General features: G+C 46.9%; 1 protein-coding gene across 7 annotated transcripts in view; it reads left to right on the forward strand.

Annotated features, from left to right (window-relative positions):
• The window catches only part of LOC144592689 (DENN domain-containing protein 3-like), a 132,010-nt gene that overhangs the window by 79,658 nt on the left and 29,012 nt on the right, over nt 1-23,340 (forward strand). For all 7 annotated transcript variants that reach the window (XR_013547165.1, XM_078397506.1, XM_078397510.1 and 4 more), the window contains 4 exons: nt 371-467; nt 1,295-1,398; nt 11,037-11,218; nt 15,848-16,369. Coding sequence is in view for 6 of the 7 variants with exons in the window: in XM_078397506.1 (XP_078253632.1) it covers nt 371-467; nt 1,295-1,398; nt 11,037-11,218; nt 15,848-16,369 (905 nt within the window). In the remaining variant the exon portion in view is untranslated. The remainder of the gene's footprint in view (nt 1-370; nt 468-1,294; nt 1,399-11,036; nt 11,219-15,847; nt 16,370-23,340) is intronic.

The following is a 23,340-nucleotide window of genomic DNA, read 5'->3' on the forward strand; positions in this document are numbered from 1 at the left end:
TGGACTCAGTGGGTTGAAGGGCCTGTTTCTGTGTTGTATCTCTCTTGTATTTTCCGGCACCCTTGATTCCAGGGCCTTGCCGGATTATCCTTTTTGCCGGACCAACAGAGGTCATGCCCTCGGGTTGGTGGGGGGTGGAGGGTGAAATATTGGCTTCCAAAGTCAGCTATGGGAACGGATATGTTGGCTCCGGCTGCAGGGGACAAATTTTAACCAACTGATCAGCACGGAAGTCCTGATGAGGTCGAGATAGGCCGCCTCACCTGGCTTAGGGGCCACATTTTTGGGGAGACTGCCAGGGGGGATTCCAAGTACACTCTCGTAATTTTGTCCGGATTGAATTGAATTGACAAAATCTATTTTATTGCAGGGATGTATCAGACTATTTAAATTATGAGTATCGTGTCTTCAACAGTGAAGAATTTTTGAAGACCAGAACAGTTTCTGATCAGCCTTTTTACAAAAAAGTAAGAATGCGCACAGTGTAAAAGTTACACCGATGCAATTATGAAAGCTTTATACTGGTATTGTAGATTTCTAGAACTAAATTATTCATATTTATTCTGCTTTCTCCGACAGCCATCTATTCTAATTTAATTATGCCTGTTTCCTTGACTCTGATATATTAAACAAATCTGCTTTTTCTTGGATGACAAGATTAGGTTTCTACAATGTTTATAAGATAAACCTGAAAAACATGAAACATATTTAGTAGTAAAGGATCCCTGGTGATTTGCTCTATTGAGATTTACGTTTATCATTATAATTTAACTGTTAAAATAATTAAATACTTATTTTGAACACCATCAATTCATTTAATCTGTTCCTCATTTAATTTTTCTCATTATTTCTCTGTGGTTATTTCTGAAGTATCTGTTACAATTTTTCAGCTTGAATATTGTACAGGGAACTGGTAACAGGATGTTACCGTTCATTTCTGTAGCTAATTATCTTGCTACTTACTTTCGCAGACTTCCTCTGACTGCAACTCCACCATTTTTTTTGTGGACATAAATCTAATTTTCCTGCCATGATTTACCAAAAAAAATCTTTTCATTTTATACTTTATCTTTACCTTGATATGTTGGAAAGTACAGATTTGAGGGAGCGGTGAAAACCTTCCTAAATAATGGAATTGATGAGCTTGGGGATCTGGATGATAATTGTCATCAGCCTTTTAAATCAATGGAGCTTATTCAAATAGGGTTAAATCTCTGAGTTTGTGATAGATCAAAAAATGCAAAGCAATTGTTTAAGTTGCTTTTATTACATTTCATTTTATTACATTTTGTAGGTATTGGAAACCTATATATTCCATTCATTCCTGAAAGCACGTTTGAGTAGAAAGATGGATGCCTTCAGCCACATGGAACTTCGCATCTGTCCTGAAAGTAACAGGTAAACTAAAAAAGATTTGCCTTTGGTGAAGATATGCAAAATTTGTCCATTTGTCTTACTTGCCTCTTAGATTCCAACTGTTTGGGTATAATTAGCGGTCAAAATTCTCATGCATGTTTAGCTCTGACATTCAACAATGAATTTCACATTGTTGTTTCTTTTGAAGAATTGTGACTACTAAAGGTATGTACAGACAATGTAGACCATTGGAATAAATGCTAACTTGGGTAGGCAGGATAGGAAGATAGGTGGAGGGGCAGGTGGTGTAGAGAAGGGAGGGATTCTGAAGAAGGACTTGGACAAGTTGGGAAAGTGAGCTGAGAAATGGCAGATGGAATATCGCATAGCAAAGTGTGGAGTCATGCATTTTGTAATAGGAATAAAGGTGTTGACTATTTTCTAAATGGTGAGAGAATTCAGAGGTGCAAAGGGACTTGGGAGTGCTGGTGCAGGATTCCCAAAAAGTTCATTTGCAAGCCGAATCGGTAGTAAAGAAGGCAAATGCAATGATAGCATTTATTTTGAGAGCTCTCGAGTACAAAAACAGGGGTGTAATGCTGAGGCTTTACAAGACACTGGTCAAACCGCTTTTGGAGTATTGTGAGCAGTTTTGGGCCCTATATCTGAGGAAAGATGTGCTGGCATTGGAGAGGGTCCAGAGGTGGTTTATGGGAATTATCCCAAGGATAATTGGGATGTGATGAGTGTGTGATGGCTATATTCGCTAGAGTTTAAAAGGATGAGGGGGGACCTCATTGAAACTTACCTAATAGTGAAAGGCCTGGATAGAGTGGCTGTGGAGTGTATGTTTCCATAGTGGGAGAGTCTAGGACCAGAGGCAATAGCCTCAGAATAAAAGAACGCACCTTTAGAAAGGAGATGGGGAGGAATTTCTTTGGTAAGAAGGTGGTGAATCTGTGGAATTCATTGGCACAGAAATCTGTGGAAGCCAAGTCATTGGATATTTTTAGGGTGGAGATTGATAGGTTCTTAACTGGTAAGGGTATCCAGGGTTATGGGGAGAAGGTAGGAGAATGGGTTTGAGAGGGAAAGATAGATCAGCCATGATTGAATGGCGGAGTAGACTTGATGGGCCGAATGGCCTAATTCTGCTCCTACAATTTATGAACTTAACTGTCAAATGGAAAATATCTGAGTGATTCTGGCTGTTCCAGCAATAAAGTTGGATTTTTCCGAGAATCCTGAGCAGAAATTCTATCTTAACTCTTTAGATCCATTATTCTGCGCCATACAGTGAGGACAATTATTTTGTCAACGAATCACTATTTATGCCTTTTGTCTAATTGAAGATAATTACACTTAAAAAATAGATTAATTTTTCAGCCAAAGTAAATAGTGTGGAGATTTTTAAATTGATAAGGAGATTTTTTTATAAAAAGGAGTTTAACATCAACCTTTGATATTCAATAATAATTACAGAGAATTGGTTGAGAGAACAGCAGGATTGGCAGCTCAACTTTCCAGAATTCTGATGTTTCATATGTGAAAGAGATATAAAAGAGAGGGGAAAGTTACACTATTGATCAGGGGAATGTCAGCGGCCATCAAAGCGTCACCCATATTCCACAGGGTAGTGCTTCAATGGCAGCCTTGCTGGTCTGTCAATGGTCTGTCCTTTTCGTCTTTTTTTGTTATTTTTAGTGAGTTTTGAATGTATGTGTTAATGTTCTCTGGTTTGTTTTATGAGGGCGGGGGGGTTGGGGGAAACCTTTTTTTCAATCTCTTACCTTGCTGGAGATGCGATTGTTTTCCGGAGCTGGAGGCCTTGCTTGGGACTGACTTTCAGCCTCACCACGGGGCGTGGACTTACCATCAGAGTGTATGATCGCTTGCCTGGGATCGATGCTCCAACCGCGACCTGCGGACTTTAACATCAAGGAGCTTGCAGTCTCGGGTTGAGACCGACGTTGGGAAGCTCCAAAAGCCGCACGGGGTCGACAGCCTGGTGCGGGGGAAGCTGAGATTCCTTTCCCCCCCCCCCCCCCCCCCCCCGATGCAGGAGCTTGATCGCCCTGATGAGGAAGGCCCGCCACTGGCTACGGGAATAAGATCATCCCGTCAATGGAGAACAAAGAAGGGAGAGATTGAACTTTTTTTTGCCTTCCATCACAGTGAGGAATGCGGAGGAGTCACTGTGGTGGATGTTCATGTTAAAACGTATTCTGTGTGTTCGATTGCTTTTTATTGGCATTGTAGTGGCCTGGACGAGGCCAGAAAAAGGCCGGATGCCAGGCAGTTTTACTCACAACGAATTCCACCGCAGGGATGAACCACTCCCCCAAACAGCCTGAGTATAAACCCCGTAGCCTGTCCGACAAGTCCCGAGGGGACTGACCCTAGGGGTGGCCTGATACCCAGGGACTGCCACAGGACCCCCCCAAGAACCGGAGGTACGAAGCGGACAGGAGGGCGCATGAGGCGACCAGTCCGGGTGCGCACCACGCCCGGCGCAGGGACCGGCGACCGACCGTCAGGTGGAGGGGACGGAGTAGAACTGGAGGGGGTAACGTGGACGAAGGGCGACCTCGCGGGCGGGGCTGCGCAACCGACACCGGCCGATCAGTGTCCACGTGCGCCGGCTTCAGCCGTGCAACCGAAACTGTCTCACTGCGACCCCCCCCATGTCCAGGACAAATGTGGACGAGCCGTGTTGCAGGACCCAGAAGGGGCCCTCGTATGGCCGCTGGAGAGGTGTCCTATGAGCGTCCCTGCACAGAAAAACGAACTGGCAGTCCTCCAGGGACGGAGGAACGTGCGGATGCAAGGACCCATGGAGAGATGTGGGCACAGGCACCAGCTTGCCCACAGTCTGCTGGAGACCTTGCAGGGCGTCCGAAGGCTTCTCTACCTGACCCTGTGCCGGTGGGATGAACTCTGCGGGAACAGTCAACGGGGCCCCGTACACCAACTCGGCGGAGGAGTAGGCCAAGTCCTCTTTGGGTGCGGTGCGGATCACTAATCAAACCCACGGTTCGGGGTGCCGCTGGACACCCAGTCCGGGTCAGTGAGCCGTGCCTTCAGGGCAGCCTCCAGCTGGCGGTGAAACCGTTCCACCAAGCCGTTCGCCTGTGGATGGTACGCCATAGTGTGGTGTAGGCGAACTCCCAGGAGGCGTGGCGTGGCCGACCACAGTTCCGACGTAAACTGAGGCCCCCAGTCCGATGTTATGTCCAGCGGCACCCCGAACCGGGCAATCCAGTCCGCCGCCAAGGCCCGACGCACGTGGCTATCGAGGTGTCCGCCAGCGGAATGGCTTCCGGCCACCGCGTGAAGCGGTCGACCACGGTGAAGAGGTGGGTCGTACCCCGGGACGGCGGCAGCGGCCCCACAATGTCCACATGAATGTGGTCGAACCGCTGCCGAGGGACGCCGAGCTCCTGCAGAAGCAAATGCACGTGTCGCTGGATCTTGGCGGTCTGGCACGGGATGCAGGTGCACGCCCAATGTGCAACCTGCTTACGCAGCCCGTGCCACATGAAGTGGGAGGCTACGACGGCCGTCGTCGCCCGAATGGAGGGATGGGCAAGCCCGTGGAGCACCTCAAAAACCCTGCGCCGGCAGGCCAGTGGAGATGTCGCACAGCAGCGTTGCGCCCCTTGATCACAGGCAATGTCCACCAGCTGCAGGCCCGAAACTGCCGTGCGGTAGGCGGCCATTTTCTCGTCCACCAGCTGTGAGGCTGCTATGGCGGAATAGTCAATACCACCGGCCACTTGGAAAACGGCGTGGACCGCGGGTCTAGATAAGGCATCGGCCACCCTGTTGAACTTGCCCTCCACGAAGCGGATTGAAGTGGTGTATTCCGACACGTATGCCAACTGCCTCTGCTGCCGCGCAGACCACGGATCTGAAACCTTAGCAAACACGAAGATAAGCGGCTTCTGATCCGTGAAGGCAGTGAAGGGCCTCCCCTCCAAGAAGTACCGGAAGTGGCATATGGCGAGGTACAGGGCGAGGAGTTCACGATCAAAAGCGCTGTAACGCTGAGGTGCCTGCTGAAGAAGGCGAGCGGCCGCCAGCACCCGTCGATGAGTTGCTCCAGCACCTTCCCGTCCGCCACCTCAGAAGCGTCCACGGTCAGGGCGGTTGGGGCATCCTCCCTGGGATGGAGGAGCATCGTGGCCCCATCCAGGACCTCCTTGGCATGCTCCCGCTTCGTCAGACCACTCGACCTCTTGCGACGACCAGTCATGAGGTGGAAAAGTGGGCGCATGATTCCGGCTACTGCCAGCAGGAAGTGGTGATAAAAAGAGACCATCCCCACAAATTCCTGCAGGCCCTTAACGGTGGTCGGACGGGGGAACCGGCGGACAGCGTCCACCCTGGCCGGAAGAGGTACCACCCCTTGTAGGGTCACGCGATGGCCGAGGAAGTCGATGGCCGTCACCCCGAAACGGCACTTGGACATGTTAACAGCCAACCCGTAATCGCTGAGGCGCTGACACAGCTGACGGAGGTGGGTGCGTTGCACCTGCCTCGATCGGCTGTCCACGAGTACATCGTCCAACTACACGAAAACAAAGTCCAGGCCACGGCACACACAGTCCATAAGCCGTTGGAAAGCCTGTGCGGCGTTCTTCAAGCCGAAAGGCATCCTCAATTCGAACAGCCCGAACGGTGTAATAATGGCCGTCTTAGGGATGTCGTCGGGGTGGACCGGAATTTGATTGTAGCCGGGCACAAGGTCCACCTTGGAGAACACCGATGCTCTGGCCAGGTGGGCATTGAAGTCCTGGATGTGCGGGACCGGGTACCTGTCGGCGACGGTTGCATCATTCAGGCGACGGTAGTCCCCACACGGGCGCCAGCCCCGGTCCACCTTGGGGACCAAGTGGAGCGATGACGTGCATGGGCTATCGGAGGGGTGCACGATGCCCATCGACTCCATCCGGCGGAACTCCTCCCGAGCTAGACGGAGCTTGTCCGGAGCGAGACGCCGCGCTCGGGCGTGCACGGGCGGTCCGGTGGTGGGAATGTGGTGCTCCACCCCGTACTTTGGGCGGAGGAGCGGAAATGGGGTTCGATAATGTCCAGGAAATCTACCAGGATGCGTGCGTAAGTCACATCCACGGACGACAGAGGTCCAACGTTGAGGGAGACCGGCCCCTGCGTGCTGGAGTGCATCAGGCGCTGCCGCCTGACATCCACGAGCATTGAATGCGCTCGCAGGAAGTCGGCGCCCACCAGCGGCTGGGAAACGTCAGCGACGACAAAACCCCACGAAAACTAGCTCTGGCCGAAGTTAATGGTGAGCGTGCGTACCCTTTAAGTACTGATAGGGCTCCCGTTCGCCGCAGTGAGGAGGGAGCTGCGTTTGCCCATATGGATGTCGGCGGTGGAAGGAGGCAGTCCGCTCTGGTGTCCACGAGGAACCGACCCCCGGTGCGGCGATCCCGAGGAACACGTGATGGATCTGGCCGGCCGCCCAAGGAATCAGTGACGGCCGGCCCCTACGTTTCCCGGGAAGGCACAAGGTGGGCGGCATTGTTTGGCTGCTGGTCCCCAGCGACGGTGGTAATAGCACCAGCCCCCTCTGCTGGTGTCCGGTGGTATAGGCGATGGTGCCGACTGGGACGACCACCAGCGACCTCTGGTGGCCTCCAGTGGTATAGGAGATGGTGTTGACTGGGCTGACCACCAGCGACCTCTGCTGGCGTCGGAAGGAACTGCCGGCGGGCTGTGCGATGACGACGTGCATGCGCCCGGGTGCCCGATGGCGGCCAGATTTCGCCGTGCAGGTCGCTCTGAGACATGGTCGACGGAGGCCCCGACCTGCTGTGCGCCTCCCGACGCCGCGGAAAAGACAGCCAGCGCATCCAGCTCCTCCCGATGGGCCATCCAAAGCTGGTCAGCGCGCTCGCCCAGCGCCAGCGTGTCGCTGGTGAGCAGCAGGCGGAGGTCGGCTGGGAGCTGCCGAAGGTAGGCGTGCTTAAAAAGGAAACGGCTCGTGGTCGCCCATAGGGGCGAGCATGTCCTCCAGGAGGGCCGACGGCCTTCGGTCCCCGAGGCCCTCCATGCTCATAACCCGAGCTGCCTGCTCGGACTCGCTAAGGCCAAACCTCCTGATAAGCAGGGCCTTGAGGCCCGCATATATGTTAGCTGCCGGGGGGGGGGGGGGGGGGGCGCGGAGGTAAGGTTTTACTCGCCTCACAGTCGCCTGGTCCAGAGTGCCGACAACGTAGAAATACTTGGTTTCATCCACCGTCACGCCCCGCACAGCAAACTGTGCCTCTGCCTGCTGAAACCAGACATCAGGCTCTTCGGTCCACAAAGTTGGAAGTTTTAGCGCAACGACATCGAGGTCGGCAGGACCGGGTTGTGCATTGTTGCGGCTCATCACGACGCGTGATGAACATCGGGGTCACCAGTGTAGTGGCCTGGACGAGGCCAGAAAAAGGCTGGACACCAGGCAGGTTTAGAAAGTTCTTTATTCCGGTTGTGAGCATCCACTCACAACGAGTTCCACCGCAGGGATGAACCACTCCCCCAAACAGCCTGAGTATAAACCCCATAGCCTGTCCGTCAAGTGCCGAGGGGACTGACCCTTGGAGTGGCCTGATACCCAGGGACCGCCACAGTATGACGCTATGGCAAATGAAATTCCTCGTATGTTGCAAAACATACTTGGCTATTAAAGTATGATTATGATTTTGGAAAGTCCATCCAGTAAGGGTGGCGCAGATGTAGATTTGCTGCCTTGCAACATCAGAGACCTGGATTCAATCCTGACTACGGGTGCTGACCGTATGGAGTTTGCACTTTCTGTGACCGCGTGAGGTTTCTCCAGATGCTCCAGTTTCCTCCCATGTTCCGAAGATGTGCAGATTTGTAGTTTAATTGGCTTCTGTAAATTGTTTCTAATGTGTAGGATAGAATTACTGTATGGGTGATCATTGGTCAGAGTGGACTCAGTGGGCCGAAAGGCCTGTTTCCACGCTGTATCTCCAAACTAAATTAAATTAACTTAAGGTCAATGGGGAGAGCTCAGGAATAAGAAAGTGGAATCCTATCATGGGGTTATACTTTCGGCCTCCCAATAGCTAAATGGATTCACAGGAACAGATGTGAACTTTAGGAGGTGGGTTGGGACGAGGAAAAAGTGATCACAACAGTAATTGGCAGATGCTGGGAAGAGTAGATTATGAGCAGCTTTTATCGGGTAAGTTCATATCTAATATGTGGGAGTCATTTAAAGATTAGCTGGTCAGATTTCAGCGCCAACATGTTGCAATGAGGAAGAAAGACAAGGATGGCAAGGTTTGGGAATTTTGGGTGACGAGATTTAGTTATAAATTTAGTTGTAAATATAAGTAAGCATGCAAAGGTTCAAAGGTCTTTTATTGTTACATGTGCCAATTAAGGTACAGTGATATTCGATTTACAAGGTTTACAAAACTGAAATCGGACAGGACTTTTAAGGAATATAAAGGAATCAGGAAATAACTTAAAACAGGGAGTCAGAAAGTCTAAAATGAGGCCATAACATTTCCTTGAAGAGGTGGGTTAAAAAGAATCCCAAGTCATTTTATATATACCTATTAAAAATGAGGATAACTAGGGAGAGGGCAGGACCACTCAAAAACAAAGGAGGCAATTTATTTCTGTAGCCAAAGGAAACGGGTGAGGTATTAAATGAATACTTCCCATCAGAATTCACTAATAAGTCCATGGAGTATAAATGAGATCAGTCCCATGTCAATGCTCTAGTCTAGAGCATGTTGATATCGTGGTGGTTTTGGTTGTCTTGAAGAGCATTAAGGTGTATATGACCCCAGGGCTTGATAGGACCTATCTCAGGTTATTGAAGCCGCAAGTGAAGAGATTGCTGGCATCTTAATGAAGATCTTTGTATCGTCTTTTGCCACAGGAAAGGACCCAGAGGATTATACGATAGTCAAATATTATTCCTCTCTTTAAGAAGGGCAATAGAGACAAACAAAGAAATTAAAGGTGCTAAACTTTTTATCAATGGGAGGGAAATTATTGGAGAAGATTCTCCAGAGGATTTTCTCTCAACTGGCGAAGCATTAACTTGTTAGAGATAGTGAGCATGGCTTTGTGCAGGGGAGTTTACATCTTACAAACTTGACTGGATTTATTGAGAAGATGTGGAAATGATTGATTGAATGTAGGGCAGTGGATATTGTTCACATAGAATTTAATAAAGCATTTAACTGTGTCTTTCATGATAGACTAATCCAGATGATTGGTATCTATGGAGATTTAGTCGATTAGATTCAAAATTGGCTTGGCTATAGAACACGGAGAGTGGTGGAGGATTATTATTCTGATTTTTAGGTCGGTGACCAATGGTGTTCCACAAAGAGTATTGCGAGGACCTCTGTTTGTGATTTATATATTTGGACGAAAATGTAGGTGGGCTAATTAGTAAGTTTGCAGACGCAAAAATAATTGGAGTTGTGGATAGTATTGAAAAGGCTGTCACACATTGGTGAGACCAAACGTTCACCAGGCAAATGATTTGCCAAACACATGCTCACTGTCTGCCAGGGCGAGCTACAGCTCCTGGTTGCAAGCCACTTTCATCTTATTTCCCATTCCCGTTCTGTGTGTCCTAAGCCACCTCCATTGTCAGAGTGAGGAGACACTCAAACTGGAGGAACATCACATATTCCAATTGGGTAAAGTACAATACAATGGCATGAGCAGTGAATTCTCCAATTGCAACCTCCCCCCCCCTCCCCATCCCTTCTCTCTCTTATCTATCCAGGTTCTCATACACACCTTCCACTCCCTCCTGCCCTATCCTCCTTGACATCTAGTTCCTTTTCCCCCTTGTCCGACTCATCACCCACCTCCGGATCCCTCCCCCTTGCCCAATGCCATTCACCTACCATCCCTCCTCCCTTGGTTCGACATTTCATTCGCCTTCCTTATTTGCAGCCCTTATTACCTCTAGCCATTGTGATTATCACCATCCTTTTCTTCCCCACCTTATTCATCTGTCATTCAATTTCTCCCTCCCTAGTCTGAAGAAGGGTGTTGACCCGAAATGTCACCTATTCCTTTTCAACATATCCGCCTGAGCCGTTAAGTTATTCCAGCATTTTGTGTCTATCTCCCTACCTAGATCCACATCGCTTGCCAGCTCTTAACCAACCCTTTTCCCTCCCTTCTTTCTGCAACCATCTCCCCTCTACTCCAGCCTTGAAGAATCCTGACACATCTATCAATTTTCTCCCAAATATTCTGCAACAATTGGTTTGAATGTTCAGACCACAGACTTTTTAAAATTGCCTTACCTGTGAAGAAATTTAACATCTAATTGCAATAATGGTTAGGATTGAATTTATGGTTCTTGTCTTGTTTGATTATACTTTTATTTCATTTATTTTTGTCTTGTACCAATCGAAATCTTTTTTTTACATGAACATGGTCATTTTGGTTTTGAGAATAACTCACTTTGTTTTACACTTTAGAAGCCATCAGTCCGATATACTACCTTTATAAATTCATTCTAATTCCTTAATTCTCATTAGGATTAACTCTTAAAAACAAAATGGTTTTACTTGCCTCATTCACATTTGTTAACATTCGGAATTGTAAATTCTCCATTGTTGCAAACATTAACAAATTGATTGATGATGTTGTTCTAGGGTAAAGATGCGAGATAATCCTCGGAGGCCTACAATGGAACAGATGGTCATGAGGAGAGAATATCATTTTGACCATTTGGTTACTAAACGATTTGCTGCAAGCATGCCAAATCTACCAGTAGACATCTGGCAAGATTTTTCAGCTGAGCATCTGTCTATCAGGAAGAACAAGTCTGAACATGGTGCTGAATTATTTTCAAAGTTTCAGTTAGTTCTAATATTCCTTTTTTAAAGTTTTTCTGTTCACATTAATGAAGGATGTCTGTTATTCAGTTTCCCATTGTATTTATAACATAATTTAATTATAATCATTTTTCAATTAACATAAAATTCCATTTGATGTTCAGGTTTAAGCACTGGAATTGGCAGGTATTCAATCTTGGCTTTTCAATATTTGTTGGTTTTAAAATAGGCCATCATATGTTGGTCAGTTTTGCAACACCAACTACTTTACCTTGGGCAGACAGTGGAATTTTGTGCTATACCTGACTGCAAAAATATTCTGGGTAAATCTTGGCAGATTCCAGAAAGCCAGTGATTTAAACTGTTTGCACTCTTTGCTGGAGAGAGTGGGACAACAATGAATTGCAGCAATAGGAAAATTGATTAATTACTGGAATTATTTGAATTGTAGACTTGTTGTATATTGGCATTCGTAAACTTGCATTTACATTGTACGATATACAGTCAGTAAACTACTTTTTTTCTGAGATTGTAGTGACCTTTATCTTTTCAGAAAAATCCATAATAAATAGGAGTTGGAGCTATCAATAGACAATAGACAATAGAAAATAGGTGCAGGAGAAGGCCATTTGGCCCTTCGAGCCAGCACCGCCATTCAATGTGATCATGGCTGATCATTCTCAATCAGTACCCCGTTCCTGCCTTCTCCCCATACCCCCTGACTCCGCTATCCTTAAGAGCTCTATCTAGCTCTCTCTTGAATGTATTCAGAGAATTGGCCTCCACTGCCCTCTGAGGCAGAGAATTCCACAGATTCACAACTCTCTGACTAAAAAAGTTTTTCCTCATCTCTGTTCTAAATGGCCTACCCCTTATTCTTAAACTGTGGCCCCTGGTTCTGGACTCCCCCAACATTGGGAACATGTTTCCTGCCTCTAACGTGTCCAACCCCTTAATAATTTTATACGTTTCGGTAAGATCCCCTCTCATCCTTCTAAATTTCAGTGTATACAAACCTAGTCGCTCCAGTTTTTCAACATATGACAGTCCCGCCATTCCGGGAATTAACCTAGTAAACCTACGCTGCATGCCCTCAATAGCAAGAATATCCTTCCTCAAATTTGGAGACCAAAACTGCACACAGTACTCCAGGTATCTAATCCCTCATGCCTGCATCTCCATTAAATAAGGTAGTAGCTCATTTGACCGTGTCATCAGAGAACTTGATTTCCTGTTCCCTGTAACCTTTGGTTCCCTTAAAGATAAAAATTCTGATCATTTTGGTGAATGTATACATTGAATCAGCCCGCACAACTCTTTGGGATAGAAATTTCAAAGGACTCACAAACCTCTAAGAGAAGAAATTCTTCCTCATCCCTAGATTAAATGCGTGACTCCTTATTCTGTAATTGAACTCCCTAGTTTCAGAATTTTGTATCCATTCATCATCCCTGTCGGACCCACATAGTTTTGTTGGATCATAATTTGTTCTCCTAACCGTAGTGAATATGGGCCCAATCTGCTCAAGCTTCCTTGTATGGCAAACCTTTCATCTCAAGAATCAGTAAAGTAGACCTTCTCTGACCTGTATGCAATGTGAGCAAATTCCTGCTGCAGTAAAGAGACCAAAACAGTACATGTTGCTGTAGCTGTGATCCTAATAATCCCTTGTAAAGTTGCAGCAGAATGTTTACACTCTGTTCTCTTTACAGTGAAGGCCAATATTCCATCTGGTTTCTTAATTGTCGCTGCACTTTAATGCTAGCTCTCTGTATTCCAGGCATGAGGGCAGCCAGATTGCTTTACTTGCAATATTTTATAGTTGCTGCAATTTCGTGCTCTTGCATTTTTTTCTTAATCTTTAATTTTATCAAAATTAATGTGATATTTATGGATGGTAGTTCAATTTCATCCAAAATTAATAAATTGAAGTAAATTAATTTAGTAACTGTTAGGTTCAACCAGCTGCACATGAAATTCAAGTATGTGATAATAAAATTTGTATGTAAATAGCAATAATTTTGTAGATTAGTGAGAAATCTGGGTGATACGATAGATAAGTGGGTTTTGGAGATTCAGATTCACAATATATTGAAAGCAGTTCCTTGTGGATCTATGAGATCGAAACTGGATTAAAGCAGTACCTTGCTGCAAGGAATAGAACATCCTGGACATTTCTGCTAATTTAACTGATTGAAATGAGTCAAAATGTCTTGTGGAGGTCAGCAGAGAGTCATAAGCAAATCATTGCAGCATATTCTAGTAGAATTGGCTCATTTATTGGGACTAATTTGCATTGTATACATTAGCATTACAAATTGGAAGTGCACCCTAGGTCTTTGCTGTAATTTATATATAATTTCAGCTACATAGTAGTGCAGAATGACTACATCCAAAGCTAGCTTAAACTTATTTGGAGGGGAAACATAATTCACATTATGTACTTGTCTTGATTGAAAAGGAAATTTAAATATAAATTAAATATATTGATTGGAAGCAACATTGAACTTTTCATATCTTGCTGCTAAACCATTTATTTCTAAAATCTATCAGCACAGATTGAAATTCTTTGAATATATTAGTATATCGTATATTAGTGAAAAGCTTTGTTTGCGTGCTATTCAGTCAAATCACATTTTACATGAGTGTAATCAAGCCGTGTACAAGTACAACCAGGACACACGCAAGCACAACTGGTAGTGTAAAGAGAAAATATCAGAGCATAGAATTTAATGTTACAGCATTATCGTGTTAAAGTTACAGTGCAAGTACAGATTTTTAAAATGCAAGTTCTGCAATAAGGTGGGTTGGAAGATTAGGATTACACCCTGAACTTGCTGCCTGCTGCTTTAACCTGTTGTGGATACAGAAAGTCAGCTGAGCTGATCCTACAGTTCCAGGAACCTTTTTGCAAGTTGGAGTGGTGACTAGACATCAGGTTTCGTCTACCAATGGTGCTTTGATAGGTTATGCTGATGAAGTAATTTAAAATCCAAGTTGGTTTAAATAATTTTAATAAAACTTGAACATCTTAAAGACCTTGAAATTAAATAACACATTTAAAGTTAAATAAAATAAAGAATAATAAGTAAACCACTTAAATGTGCTTAGCTTTTTAACCAGAGTGATTCCATTCAATGTTCTTTGTCTGTGCTTATTAGTTGGTCGAGTCACAGACTGGGAGATCAGGTGCACAGAAGTGAGCTGGACAGCAGGGGGAAGAGCAATACCCCATAGAAACACAAATGCAGTGAGCATGAGGAGGGACAATATTTTTTCGCCTCTTCTGGAATGGGATTTTATTTTTTGCAACGGATAAAAGCCAACATTATAATCAATCACATTTTGAAGTTGGGGTTTTGAACTATTTCCAGACAAGGAAGAAGTGACATTGAGTAGTCCTGCCATTGATCAAGATAGATTTTAATATGGAGCTTAATACACCCAGCAACAAGGTCTCTCAGAACAGGTGAAACACGCAAATACGGAATAAAACTCCTCCGCTACAATTTTTTGCCTCAAACCTAACCATATGATATTCCATATGATATTTTTTCATTTCATGCTGTGATTGGTAAATTGACATTAATTTTTAAAAAGGGGACTTTTAATACTTATTTGATAGCACTTCAGACAACCCAATTTTGCCCTACTGATTTATTTGGAAAAGTCAGAGGTCATAGAGTCACAGAGTGATACATTATGGAAACAGGTCCGTCGGCCCAACTTGCCCACACCAGGCAACATGTCCCAGCTATATTGGTCCCACCTGCCTGCATTTGGTCCATAATTCCTCCAAACCTGTCCTATCCATGTACCTGTAACTGTTTCTTAAATGTTGGGATAATCCCTGTCTCAACTACCTCTTCTGGCAGCTTGTTCCATACATCCACCACCCTTCGTGTGGAAAACGTTACCCCTCAGATTCCTATTTAATATTTTCACCTTAAACCTATGGTGAAAATGTCCCCTGGTTCTCGAGTCATCTACACTGGGCAAGAGACTCTGTGCATGTACCCGATCTATTACTCTCATGATCTTATACACCTCTATAAGATCACCTCTCATCCTCCTGCACTCCAAGGAATAGAGCCTACTTAATCTCTGCCTATAGCTCAGACCCTCTCGTCCTGGCAACATTCTCGTAAATCTTCTCTGCACTGTTTCCACCTTGACCACATCTTTCCTATAACACGGGGCCCAGAACGGAACACAATACTCTAAATGCGGCCTCACCAACATCTTATACAACTGCAACATGACCTCCCAACTGTGTATAGCTTGTTAATGGGTTGAGATTTTCCTTAACCTTCATTTCTGAGAACCCTGTTATCGTATTCTGCAGATATTATGTTTGGAAAATGTATAGACTTTACTCTAAAAACAATAGCTTACTTGCATTAAAAGATATCGCAGTGTATTTTATTGTGCATCGTTCAGTCTGAAATTGAAGTTTATGTAAAGTTGAATCCTTTTCTAAAGCTAGAGTGGTTTTAAGGTAAGAAACTTAATTTTAGAACGTTTTATGTGCACAGGTAATTCACACACGCACACGCACTGCAAAAATAGATGCTGTTTGAGAATGATATTGCTTAATTTGTTACTAATTTTATACATTTTTTTTTCAGCATTGAAGAGAAGCACAAAATCAGTGAGAACTCTCAAGCTGCCAGAGTTTAGGTCCCCACTTAATTATTCCAGTGTTATTGCATGGTATACAGATTTCATCAACCTACTGAGCAAAGCCATAAATACCACAGGACAGGAATGCTCAAGTCTGTTGGCAAGATATTACTACCTCCGTGGGTTGGCTTATTTGATGCAGGAAAAATATCTTGAAGCACTATCAGATTTCCAGAACCTGTACAAGACTGACCTTGACATTTTCCCAAAAGAACTTGTAAAGAAAGTGATAGATGTGTTGCCTCCAGATCAACACAGTCAAGCAGGTCGTAAACCAGAATTAAAACGGCTTATTAGCATAATGCTAGCGAAGGAACGAGATGTAACAGCATCTGATGAACATGTCAAAAAATTTGAACTGCCTAAAACACACATGCACCAAGACGATTTTCTGAAAAGGATCCAGGAATCAGGAATTGTGAAAGATGTCGGAACCATTCTTCGGCTATTCGATGCTCTAACTATAGGTTTGTGATGTACTTGACCATATATTTGTCTCTTGGTATTACATTTTGGGAAATGTCTGTCATTCCAAAGTTCAGCCTCAAACATATCTATTATCTTTTTAAAAAAAAAGAAATTCTGTGAGATTTTGGGGTAGTTTTTGTCATCATATTTCTATGAATTTAAATTCCGTCCACAAGGGCTGAACTCACAAAAACACAAGTAACTCAGGATGTTTTGTAGGATAATATGACGTTTCTTGCACTTCAGTTTAATTTGAGAAATGGAAGGATTATTGCATTTCCAATTGTTTTCCAGCTGGAGGTACCAGCATCTTGGTTAGCATGGTTGCCATAGCTCAAGTACTAGCAACAAACAGTAGAAAAAAATAGCTTTTCAATGTAATCGCAGCTTAATTCGGTCAGCCTAAGACTTACGAGATCCACTACCCTACCTTTGCATCGACTGATTTTGTTGTCATCTTTAATTTTGATCTCTGTTTCTTAATTCTTTTCATTTTTTCTTTCTCTCTCTGTGTATCTTTCTGACTGTATTTACCGATACTTTGCCGTCTTGATTTATTTTTATTTCTATATAAATATTAAAATATTTCTTCAAATCTGCATTAACGTGAAGTGCAAAAATCCAAATTGCACTTCAGTTGCTAGATGGAAGGTTTTGATTAAATAATTGAATTAATGGAGGATTAAAAGTTGGATGGCCTCAACTTTATTAATGTATTTTAAGTTTAGGTAAAAGCTAAATAACATTTTGTCCGTTTCACACTCTGGTGACATCATGTTGTGAAAAGTGTTCTATGGATTAAGGATTTTATTTCTGTTGATCATGTAACATCTGTCACTAGTTTTGAAATATATCTTTTCCGTGTCATTTTGCATTTGTGTACATTGATACAGTTTAGGAATAGTGGCAAATCATAATAACGTGCATAATTCCATCTTCCAAGTCATTTATGAAAGTAATTAATGAAGCAAATGCAATCCTGGGTAACAGCGATAATGCAGGAGCATTCCCAGGTTTCTTCTTAGATCACCATGTATAGTTCAACCATTTTATTAATTGTAATAGTTTCCAATATTTCACTTTTATCTCACGGGGGATGAGGGGATTACTGGCAATGTCAATGTTTAGTGACTTACCTTAAATTGCTTTTGAGGCAGTGGTTCTGTGCCACTTAGACAGCTGCTATCTATATGGTGCAGATACACTCCATTTTGACCTACATGCGTAAAAGGAACTAGATTTATTTCTAGTCGGAAACATGACTGATAGTATAACAATGCCCCTACTGTCCTTATCTTTCTAAGCAATACATTAATTTGTTTTTTTTGGCTGTTGTGAAAAAAACTGATCTGTTGCAGCAATGCAGCTTGTAGCTGGGTATGCACAGCAACCATGATATTCCAGTGTAATGGAAGTAAATGTTGTAGATCAGTGCATGTTCCTTTAACATAGTGACCTCACCACTACTAACCACTCCCCATTGTCTTTGGTATAATTGTAACTTCCCCACCTCCAGCTCGCTCTCTAGTGCCAGTGATGACCACGGACAGCTAGGGCATAATGTATGTGCAGTGTTATGAATAAACTTATATATAGTAAAAGACTCTGCCTACGAGTGGCATCCTTTTACATGGTGTCAGATCGGTAGACTTGCGCCTCCTGTTTATCGGTTTTTTATTTTATTATTTGTTTCTCCCAATTGTGTCCCCTCCTTCCACTTTGCCATGTCTTCCTCGTGTCGTCGTCCGGACACGCTCGTTTTCGATGAGGACATCGTGCACCGCTGGACTGTCTTCCAGCGGGACTACGAACACTATATAGCCATTGCCCATCCTGATGCGACTGCTGCAATAAAAGCCCACCTGCTCCTCAACCTGGCTGGTCCGGAGGCAATGGAACGCTATGCGTCGTTCCAATTCGTCCCTCCAGAGGACCGCAACGACCCGGTATGTCTCATTGCTAAGTTCACTGCCCTGTGCGACATACCCACCAACAATATCATCGAACGTTTTAAATTTTTCTCGCGGCGTCAGACTCCAGGGGAGCACGTTGACGCCTTTATTGCATCTTTAAGACATATGGCTCGGCGGTGCCGCCTTCAAACGATTACACCCGACGAGATGATCAGGGACGTCCTGGTCAACGGTCTCCTAAACTCTAGGCTGCGGGATGAGCTCCTAATGAAGCCTGACCTGTCGCTTACGGACGCAATACATGCCGCACGAATGGCCTCTGCTGTTGGCTCAGTATCCCGGCCGGCCCCCCAGGACATAAATTTCACCAGCCGCCGGCGATTGAATGACCCACAGCCCAGGGTCGCCCCCTCCGCGCCCACTATGGCCACCCCTCGCAGATGCCCAAACTGCAACTTCTCGTCACACAGGTATAACATTTGCCCAGCGCAGGGCAAAACTTGTAATTCATGTGGGAAGCAGAACCATTTTTCTGCAGCCTGTCGTTCTCGTGGGAGACCTGTCCCTGCTCCTAGAGGGAGTCTAAACAACCTTGCAAGCGATAACGCAACCGGTTCCCGGTACCAACATGAGGTCCTCGATGGCTCAGATACGACTTCCTCCCATGGAGACTCTCTGGTGTTTTCGCTCTTGGGAGCACCTGCATTGATAACGGATCCATCCGTGCAAGTTACAGTCAATGGACACTCCTTCCCTGCCAAGGTCGACACTGGGGCGTTTGCCAATGTTATGTCTGTGGGCCTCTTCGAGCAGATAAATTCGGGGGAGAGGGTTACTCCTGACAACTCCCGCCTCCATGCCTATGGGGGAGGCGTTCTGATTGCCGTGGGAAAGGCAACGGTTGTCTGTACTGTTCTGGATACCTCTCGGCCCCTCACGTTCCTCCTGCTAGCATCTGAAAACGTCACCCTGCTGGGCGCCCGTGCATGCCAGGACTTTGGTTTGGTCTCATTTCACCGCGACATCCACCTGGTGCAGGCCCCCATGGACCCCCTGGTCGAGTACCCTGACCGATTTGATGACGTCCTGGGGAAGCTGCCCTGTGCCTACAAGATCGTTGTGGACCCGGGGGTCGACCCAGTGGTCAGACCGGCCCACCGTGTGTCTTTTGCCATGAAGAGCCGCGTGGAGTCCACACTACGTGGCATGGTGGACTTGGGCATCCTCAAGGAGGTGAGTGCCCCCACCCAGTGGGTCTCCACCATGGTGGTCGCTGCCAAGAAGGACGCGAGCGAGATCAGGATCTGTATCAACCCCAAGGACCTGAACCTGGCTATTAAACGCCCGCACTACCCCATGCGGACGGTGGAGGACGTCGCGGCACAGGTCGGTCCAGCCACAGTTTTCTCGGTCCTGGATGCCAAGAGCTCCTTTTGGCAGATCCCGCTGGACGCACGTTCCTCCTTCCTGACCACCTTCAGCACACCGTTCGGCAGGTTCCGTTTCCTCCGCATGCCTTTTGGTATCAACTCGGCAAGCGAGGTTTTTCAGCGTACGATGGAGCAGCTGTTTGCTGGGTTGCCGTGCGCCATCATCGTGGATGACATCCTGGTGTACGGGAGGGACATTGCTGAGCATGACCGACACCTCCGCCAAGTCCTGGACAAGGCTCGTGAGATAAACCTCAAGCTTAATCGAAGGAAGTGTCGGTTCCGCGTTGCGGAAGTCACCTACGTAGGCCACGTTTTCACGGCGGGGGGCCTGAAGCCAGACCCCGAGAAGACGGCGGCGATCACCGAAATGCCCGCTCCCACTGACGTGCCCGGCCTGCAGCGCTTCCTGGGCATGGTCAACTACCTGGGTAAGTTCATACCCGACCTCAGCGAACTAAGTGCCCCCCTGAGAGAGCTGACCAAGAAGGACAATGCCTGGGTCTGGCTCCCTCACCACCAATCGGCCTTCGTAGCCCTGAGGTCCAGACTCGCGCGGACCCCGACTTTGCGGTTTTTCGACTTAAACAGGCCAATTGTCCTCACCTGCGATGCATCTCGGTTCGGCCTGGGTGCTGCCTGCCTGCAGCTCTACGACGACCGACAGCTGCCCGTCTCCTATGCCTCTCGAACAATGACCCCTGCTGAACAGCGCTACGCGCAGATTGAGAAGGAGCTCCTTGCCGTGGTGTTCGCTTGCTCCAAGTTCAGAGACTACGTTCTGGGAAAAACTTTCACCATCGAAACTGACCACCAGCCGCTGGTCTCGATTTTAAACAAACCCATCCACGCAGCATCGTCCCGCCTGCAGCGAATGATGCTGCAGCTGCAGCGTTTTCAATTCGAAATCGTGTACCGCAAAGGCAAGGAGATGTTCGTGGCAGACACTCTGTCCCGCGCCCCACTACCTTCCATTTCCCGCCATCCGTACGAATCGGCGGACCTGATGGTGTTGAACGTCAACATTGTTCCATCTTGGCAGCTGCAGTCCCTGGTCAAACACACTGCCGCGGATCCGGACCTCCAACAGCTTGCGGGCGTCATCCGCCGTGGCTGGCCTGAACGACGGTCTTCCCTGCCGGCTGGTGCCGTGCCCTACTTCCTGGTTCGGGATGAACTGGTGCTGCACGCGGGTGTGGTGGTGAAGGGTCACAAGGTTGTGGTGCCGGCTGCGCTGCGCGATCACTACTTCCACACCGCCCACAACGGACACCCAGGGGTGGAGGCCACGTTATCCCAGGCCCAAGCACAGTTTTACTGGCCTGGCATGGTCAAGGAGATCCGGGACAGGGTCTCCGCCTGCGCTGCCTGCAACAGCCTATTACCTCATCAGCAGCGCCAGCCTCTCCTGCAGCAGCCGGCTCCCGAGTTGCCGTGGACGGCTGTTGCCGCCGATATTTTCGAGTGGCGTGGCAAACACTACCTGGTCCTGGTGGACTCCTACTCAAGCTGGTTCGAGGTGGACCTGCTGCCGTCCCTCACGTCTGCTGCCGTCATCGGGAAGCTTCGCCGCCACTTCTCGACCTTTGGTTCCCCGGCATCTCTCCAGTCCGACAACGGCAGCCAGTTTACCAGCGCGGAGTTTGCTGTTTTTGCAAATCGCTGGAACTTCCGCCACATCACCAGCAGCCCCGAGTACCCGCAAAGCAATGGACTTGCCGAGCGCGCTGTCCGCAGCGCTAAGGAGCTGATGGAACGTTGCCGGCTTGACAGTTCGGACTTGTACCTTGCCCTCCTCAACCTCCGCAACATCTCCCGGGACCCCGCGCTCGGTTCCCCTGCGCAACGCCTCCTGTCCCGCACCACTAGACCCCCCATCCCCGTCTCCCAGCAATCCCTGAAACCCACGGCTCGGAGCCCTGCCGCTGTCAGGGAGCGCATCACTGAGAAGCAGCTCATTCGGAAGCGCTCCTTTGACAAATCGTCCCGTCCCCTTCCACCTTTGTTCGCTGGCCAGGTTGTCCGGATGGAGTCGTCCTCCGGCCACCACCGGCTGGCCGTGGTCGTCGGCAATGCTGACTCTCCACGGTCGTACCTGGTCAACTACGAGGGTACCGTGTACCGTCGTACCCGCCAGCACCTGATGCTGGTAAACGAACCTGCACCGCCCCCCGCGATCCCGTATTCGCCTCCCGTCCACTACAAGGTGCCTGATGTGCCTCCTGCTCCGGTACATCCGCAGTCGCCCCAGCTACCTACCCCTCCCTCGCCTGTGCGTGCATCGCTTCCCAGTCCTCCTCCTTCCCCTGGTTCCCCGGCCTCTGTACCCGCACCCGTTCATGCTGCTCCTTCGACCGGCGGGGATGGTGGGTTGCGCACCCGCTCTGGGAGAGTGGTCAGGCCGCCTGTCCGGTACGGTGTGTACGAGTAGTCTGTTTGTAGTTTGAGCCTAGCGCATGAGCCGTGGTCACTTTGTTTCCAAGAGGAAGGATGTAGATCAGTGCATGTTCCTTTAACATAGTGACCTCACCACTACTAACCACTCCCCATTGTCTTTGGTATAATTGTAACTTCCCCACCTCCAGCTCGCTCTCTAGTGCCAGTGATGACCACGGACAGCTAGGGCATAATGTATGTGCAGTGTTATGAATAAACTTATATATAGTAAAAGACTCTGCCTACGAGTGGCATCCTTTTACAAATGTCTAATGACATAAATAGTTTATCTGGATGTGTTAAAGTATATTGAATGTTTTTGAAGCTGCATTAACAGAAAAATAGAAGGACTTCTGCTGTACTCCTGAATTTGCCTTTAAGATGTTGAAAGGGTTTTGGGAAGTTGGGAGATGAGCTGGTCCTGTTCAGTCTCTCGTTGATGATAATCTTCAGGTTAGTGATGATGGAGAATTTTGTTGTGGTAATGCAGTCAATGTCATAAGAAAACACAAAGTTCTGGGTGTACTCAGCAGGTCAGACAGCATCTGTGGAGGAAATGGACAGTCGTGATTTCAAATCAGGATCCTTCTTCAGACTAAACATATGCTGCCTGACTATCCACAGATGCTGCCTGACCTGCTGAGTTGCTACAGCACTTTGTGTTTTGCTCAAGATTCCAGCGTCAGCAGTTTATTGTGTCTCCACTTTACTGCTCCTCTATGTAATCTCTAAGTATTCCTACTTTCGAAATGAATTTCCTCCTCTTCTTGATGGGGCTTCTGTGAGACCCTCTCTCACTGCTTTGCCTCTATGACTCCTGCTACTTTTGTTTTTGGTTACCCTCAACAGAATCTGCCTAACTTGCTGAGTTCCTCCAGTACTTTACGTTTTGATCAAATTTATATTATTTGTGTCTGAATGTCAAAGAAACAAATTTAATCTAACATTAGGGAACACTATGTTGGACGACAAGGAATACAGAGTCTCTGTTCAGAAAAAGTAGACAGACGAGGTTCAGATACAAGCAGCTGGGATCAAGTGAATCCCTGGAGGAGTATAGAAGAGGCAGGAGTATACTGAAGAATAAAGAGGAAGAGGATTGGACTTTTTTGCCTTCCATCACAGTGGGGAATGTGGGGAATCTGCTGTGGTGGATGTTTATGTTAACTTTTATGTAGTTGTGTGTCTTGT

This window comes from Rhinoraja longicauda, chromosome 4, assembly GCF_053455715.1.
Source record: "Rhinoraja longicauda isolate Sanriku21f chromosome 4, sRhiLon1.1, whole genome shotgun sequence".
NCBI lineage: Eukaryota > Metazoa > Chordata > Chondrichthyes > Rajiformes > Arhynchobatidae > Rhinoraja > Rhinoraja longicauda.